A 6,000-nucleotide genomic window follows, 5' to 3' on the forward strand; every position below is an offset into this window, starting at 1 on the left:
GTTGCTCGATTAAAGGCGGTGCTCCAGCATGGCTGCAGTCAAATGACTGAAACAAGTAAAAGAGTAAATATCTGGGATATCATAATTGTATCCATCCATCTTCTCCTCCAACTCTTCCTCAGTTTGTTGGAGTAGAGTCCTCAGGTACCTCCTCCATGGGGTTCTATAATAAGCAACCATCATTACACTTCCTGGCTGGACACCCAAGCTTGACCAGTTGAGTTGGTGAATATTGTCCATCGGTCTTGTTCTTGCTCTCTCCCAAGGTCTCCCGTTGGTTGGCTTGTCATAAATAGTCATAAATAGTTGAACTATTCTTTTCTGCTCTGGGCACAAGGCCCGAAATTTTTAGGGAGGGGCGGGCGGGGCAGTCGATTAGATTGACCCCTGTATGCAACTGATGCTTAATTTATCGACTGCCGAAAGGATGGAAGACAAAGTCAACCTTGGAGGAATTTGAAATAAATAGTTAAAATATTGACACCATGACATTATTATATCACATAATTATTAAGATATCATAACTGGATGACAATATTTTGTATTACATCCACTGAGGGGAACCATCATGCTGTCATCATCGTCATCATATAACATCTGTTTCCCATGCTGGCATGGGTTGGACAGTTTGACAGAAGCTAGCAAGCCAGAGGTCTGCACCAATCTCCAGTCATCTGTGTAGCATGGTTTCTACACCTGGATGCCCTTCCTAACGCCAGCCACTTTACAAAATGTACTGGGTGCCTTTTACGTGGTGCCTGCACCATGTAAAAGATAGAAATGGATGGGGATTAATATAGGCGAGTCATGTGAATCTGAGAAAACTTGACTTGAAGACAACGGTTATCATCATCATCGTTTAGCATCTGCTTTCCATGCTGGCATGGGTTGGACGGTTCAACTGGGGTCTGGGAAGCCAGAAGGCTGCACCAGGCCCAGTCTGATTTGGCAATGTTTCTACAGCTGGATGCCCTTCCTAACGCCAACCACTCCGAGAGTATAGTGGGTGCTTTTTACGTGCCAGATGAGGCTGGCAAACGGCCATGATTGGATGGTGCTTTTTACGTGCCACCGGCATGGAGGCCAGTCGGGGTGGCGCTGGCAACAGCCATGTTCGGATGGTTCTCTTACGTGCCACCAGCAATGGTATCATAGCTACAATTTCCATTGATGTTGATCGATTTCGATTTTGATACTTAAACTATAACCCCTGTGTGAAGGTGTCCCTTTAAACAACCACTAACCTTATTATTTGCAGGAAACAAACAAGATTTAGAACATCTACGAGAAGTAAGCGTCGCTGAAGCCAAAGCATACGCACAACATTGCTCCATGCTGGATGCAATTGAGACCAGCGCTAAAGAAAATACCAACATTGACGAAGCATTTCTACGAATGGCTAAGGTAAACATGTGCTTGTTTTGTTAAGTAATGTTGTTGTTGTTGTTGCTGTTGGTTTGTTTGTTGAGCGAAGCGGTCTTCGTCCCATGTCTGTAGTGGGAGAAGTCTCAAACGTGGTCCTTTGCTATTCGTAAGACCCGCAGAAGAAGAGAAAGCAGATCAACCTCCGACACTGAGAGCATCGACCGATGGATGAATGCGCATCAGGGCTCAGCGGTTGCGTAGGAAGTCGGGGACAAGAAACAGGAAGAAAAAGCAAGAGAAAGTTGGAGCGAAAGAGTACAACAGGGGTCGATTTTGCTTTTCATCCTTTCAAGGTCGATAAATAAAGTGCCGGTCAAGTACTGAGGGTCAATGTAATCAATTATTCCCCTCCCCACAAATTCCAGGCCTTGTGCTTATAGTAGAAAGGATTATTATTATTATTATTATTATTGTTGTTTAAGCTGGTGAGGTGGCAAAGTCATTAACACACTGGACAAAATGCTTAACAGCATTTCGGCTGACCTTACATTCTGAGTTCAAATTCTGCTGAGGTTAACTTTGCCTGTTGTCCTTTGGGGGTGGCAGCGATGAAATAAGTACCAGTTATGCACTGGGGTCAATGTAACTGACTAGCCCCCACCCCCAAAATTTCAGACCTTGTGCCTATAGTAGAAAGGATTGCTGGTAGAAACATTAGCACACCAGGCTAAATAATTAGCGGCATTTCGTTTGTCCTTGTGTTCTGAGTTCAAATTCCACTGAGGTCGACTTTGCCTTTCATCCTTTTGGGCTCAATAAAATATGTACCAGTGAAATACTGGGGTTGATGTAATTGACTAGTCCTGTCCCCACCAAATTTCAGGCCTTGTGCCTTTAATAGAAATAATAATTATTATTATTATTATTATTAAGGCAGTGAGGTGGCAGAATCATTAGGAAGCTGGGTAGAATGCTTTGTGGCATTTCATCTGTCCTTACATTCTGAGTTCAAATTCCACCGAGGTCGACTTTGCCTTTCATCGTTTCTGAGTCGATAAAATAAGTTCCAGTCATGTGCTGGGGGTCAATGTAATCGACTTGCCCCGTCCCTCAAAAACTGCTGGCCCTGTGCCAAAATTTAACACTGTCATTATCGTTACTGTTGTTGTTTTTTTGTTGTTGATTGATTCATTAAACTCTGTAATTAACATTTTTGTTTTGTCTTTTTCTTTCTTCCGTTGCCCATCGCCTGCAACCACCTCTACCAACAACAACAACAATACCAACATCAACAACATTGCAGGATTTGAAGAAGAGATTCGGTGGTGAGAACAGCCTGGAAAACGGTCCTGGCGGCAAAATAAACTTGAACACACGTACAGTTAGAAGCGGGGGATGCTGTGGCAGTGGAAATTCTTGATGTAGAACAGATCTCTTATACCTTCTGCATCATCAGCATTAGCATCATCATCATCACCACCATCATTGTGATCGCTACCAGCACCACCACCACTATCATCATCAACATCATCATCATCGTTGTTCCTGACATCTTTACCAAATGTCATGGTCAAACATCAACTTTGTCAATGATACTAATGCCAGCATCATCATCATCATTACCAGCATCAATCATACTCATCATAATTATTATTATTATTACCATTATTACTAAGAAGGTGGTGAGCTGGCAGAATCGTTAGAACGTCGGGCAAAATGCTTTGTGCTATTTTATCTGTCGCTACATTCTGAGTTCAAATTCCACCAGGGTCGACTTTGCCTTTCATCCTTTTGGGGTCGATAAAGTACCAGTGAAATACTGGGGTTGATTGCATCAACTAGTCCCCTCCCTCAAATTTCAGGCTTTGTACCTATAGCAAAAAGGAGTATTATTATTATTATTATTATTATTATTATTATTATTATTATTATTAAGAAGGTGGCAAGCTGGCAGAATCATTAGCATGCTGGGCGAAATGTTAAGCAGCTTTTCGTTCACCTTCATGTTCTGAGTTCAAATTCCGCCATGGTCAACTTTGCCTTTAATCCTTTCGGGGTCGATAAAATAAATACCAGTGAAACACTGGTATTTGATGTAATCGATTAGTCCCCACTGCCCCAAATTTTAGGCTTTGTGCCTCCAGTAGAAAGGAATATTATTAATATTATTATTATTATTATTATTATTACACTGGACAAAATGCTTAGCAACATTTCACCTGTTGCTGCTTTCTGAGTTCCATTTCCATCGAGGTCGCTTTTGCCTTTCATCCTTTCAGGGTTAATGAAATAAGCACGAGTGGAGCACTGGGGGTCGATTTAATTGACTAGTCCCCTCTCTCCAAATTTCAGGCCTTGTGCCAATAGTAGAAAGGGTTATTATTATTATCATCAAGAAGGTGGCAAGCTGGCAGTGTCATTAGCAGGCCAGACAACATACTTTGTGGCATTTTTTTTCCAGCTTGGTTCTGAGTTCAAATTCCACTGAGGTTGACTTTGCCTTTCATCCCTTTTTTTTTTTTTTTTGGATAGGGAGGTTGATGAAATAAGCCCCAGATGAGCACTAAGGTCAATATAACCGACTAGCTCCCTCCCTTAAAAAAATTTGGGCCTTTTGCCTTATAGTACAAAGGTTTCTTATAAATAAGGCAGGGAACTGACAGAATCATTGGCGCGTTGGACAAAATGCTAAATGGCTTTTCACCAATCTTTACATTCTGAGTTCAAATTCTACCAAGATTGACTTTGCCTTTCATCCTTTTGGGGTCGATTAAATAAGTACCAGTTGTGTACTGGAATCAATGTAACCGACAACCCACTCCATCAAAATTTCAGCCTTCTGCCCATCATAGAAAAGATTATTATTATTATTATTATTATTATTATTGATAAAGTAGCGAGCTGGTAGAATCGTTAGCATGCCAGGTGAAATGCTTGGTGGTATTTCACCTGTCCCTACATTCAAAGTTCAAATTCCACTGAGGTCGACTTTGCCTTTTGTCCTTTCAGGGTCAATAAATTAAGTACCAATTAAAAATTGGGGTCGATGTAATCAACTGGTCCTCTACCCGCAAAATTTCAGGCCTTGTGCCTTCAGTAAAAAGGATTATTATTATTATTATTATTATTATTGAACTGGATGAATAATTAGAGAATCAAACATGGGCTATTTCATTTGGTTCTTTACTTTCAGAGTTCAAAACCCGTCAAGATCAATTTTGCCTTTCTTCTCCTCAAGGGTTGATAAAATAATATACCCGTCACGAATTGGGCTCAATATAATTGAATATTCTCTCCTGCCAAAATTTCTGGCATTGTTGATCTTGGCGGAATTCTTTATGTTTGTTTTAAGCTGAAATTCTTCCAAGGTCAACTGTACCGTTCATCCTTTCGGAGTCAATAAACTAAAGTCTCAGTGAAATACTGGGTTCAATGAAAAAGGGACTAACCCCTCCCTTCAAAATTTCTCACCTTGTGCTGTATTATTAAAGGTGTCAAACTGGCAGACTTATTTAGAGCATTAGAAAAAAATGCCCAGCTGTTTTTTTTTTCTCTGGACCTTTATGTTCTGAGTTCAAATGCTGCCGAGATCAATTTTGCCTTTTGTCCTTTCAAGGTCAATACGATAAAAGTATCGGTCAAGTATTGCGATTGACAATATTGGCCATTTCCCTTCCCCTCAAAATTACTGGCCTTAAACCAAAATCAGGAACCATTATTATTCTGATTATCTTTTGGGGTGGCAAGCTGGCACAATTGGTAACATGCCAGACAAAAAGCTCTTTACGTTCTGGGTTCAAATTCTGCTAAGGTTGACTTTACCTTTCATGCCTTCAGTTTAAATAAAATAGAATACCAGTCATGCACTGTGGTTAATAAAATTGACTTACCACCTCCCCCAAAATTTCAGGCCTTGTGCCTATAATAGAAAGGGTTATAATAATAATAATAATAATAATAATAATAAAAGGTTGCAAACTGGCAGAATGGTTAGCAGCATTTCTTCAAGCTCTTTACATTCTGAGTTCAAATTCTGCCAAGGTTGACTTTTCCTTTCATCCATTTGGGGGACAATAAAATAAGTACCAGTTGCGCACTGGGGCCAATGAAATTGACTAGCCTCCACCCCTTAAATTTCAAACTTTGTGCCAATAGCAAAAATTATTATTATTATTGAGCGAGAGAACAACATATGCCATCAAAGTGACACTGGGGTACAATTATAACAAACCCATCATGACTACCCGTCTGATAAGGGCACACCAGGCACATGCATCACAACCATATGTGCGCCACATGGTAATTTCATATCAAGATAAACAGGACCTGACCTTGCTTGCAGGTGAAACCAAGTGAGAATCTTCTTCAGGTTGAGTAGCCCATCTTACTGAAAAGGTCCCTGAATAAGGGTTGCTTGAGGATGATATTATTATTATTATTATTATTATTATTAAGGTGATGAGCTGACAGAATCATTTGCACGCTGGGCATTTCATCCATTTTTACATCCTGGACTCGAATTCTGCCAGGGTGGACTTTGCCTTTCATCCTTTCGGGGTCGATAAATTAAGTACCAGTGAAACAACTGGGGTCAATGCAATCGACTAGTCCCCTAGTCCCCTCCCCACCAAATTT

General features: G+C 40.6%; 1 protein-coding gene and 1 long non-coding RNA gene across 2 annotated transcripts in view; both read left to right on the forward strand.

The window, feature by feature from the left end:
* The window catches only part of LOC115223951 (ras-related protein Rab-43), a 53,996-nt gene extending 50,925 nt beyond the window's left edge, over positions 1–3,071 (forward strand). The window contains exons 3-4 of the mRNA XM_029794697.2: positions 1,259–1,404; positions 2,669–3,071. Of these exons, the coding sequence (XP_029650557.1) occupies positions 1,259–1,404; positions 2,669–2,785 (263 nt within the window). The 3' untranslated portion in view covers positions 2,786–3,071. The remainder of the gene's footprint in view (positions 1–1,258; positions 1,405–2,668) is intronic.
* A 1,311-nt stretch (positions 3,072–4,382) lies between these two features.
* Positions 4,383–5,494, forward strand: LOC118767770. Its single transcript, XR_005003685.1, has 2 exons — positions 4,383–5,176; positions 5,407–5,494. It is a non-coding gene; the product is annotated as an uncharacterized LOC118767770 (long non-coding RNA).
* Positions 5,495–6,000: the final 506 nt, after the last annotated feature.

Source organism: Octopus sinensis, linkage group LG24, assembly GCF_006345805.1.
Source record: "Octopus sinensis linkage group LG24, ASM634580v1, whole genome shotgun sequence".
NCBI classification, from domain to species: domain Eukaryota; kingdom Metazoa; phylum Mollusca; class Cephalopoda; order Octopoda; family Octopodidae; genus Octopus; species Octopus sinensis.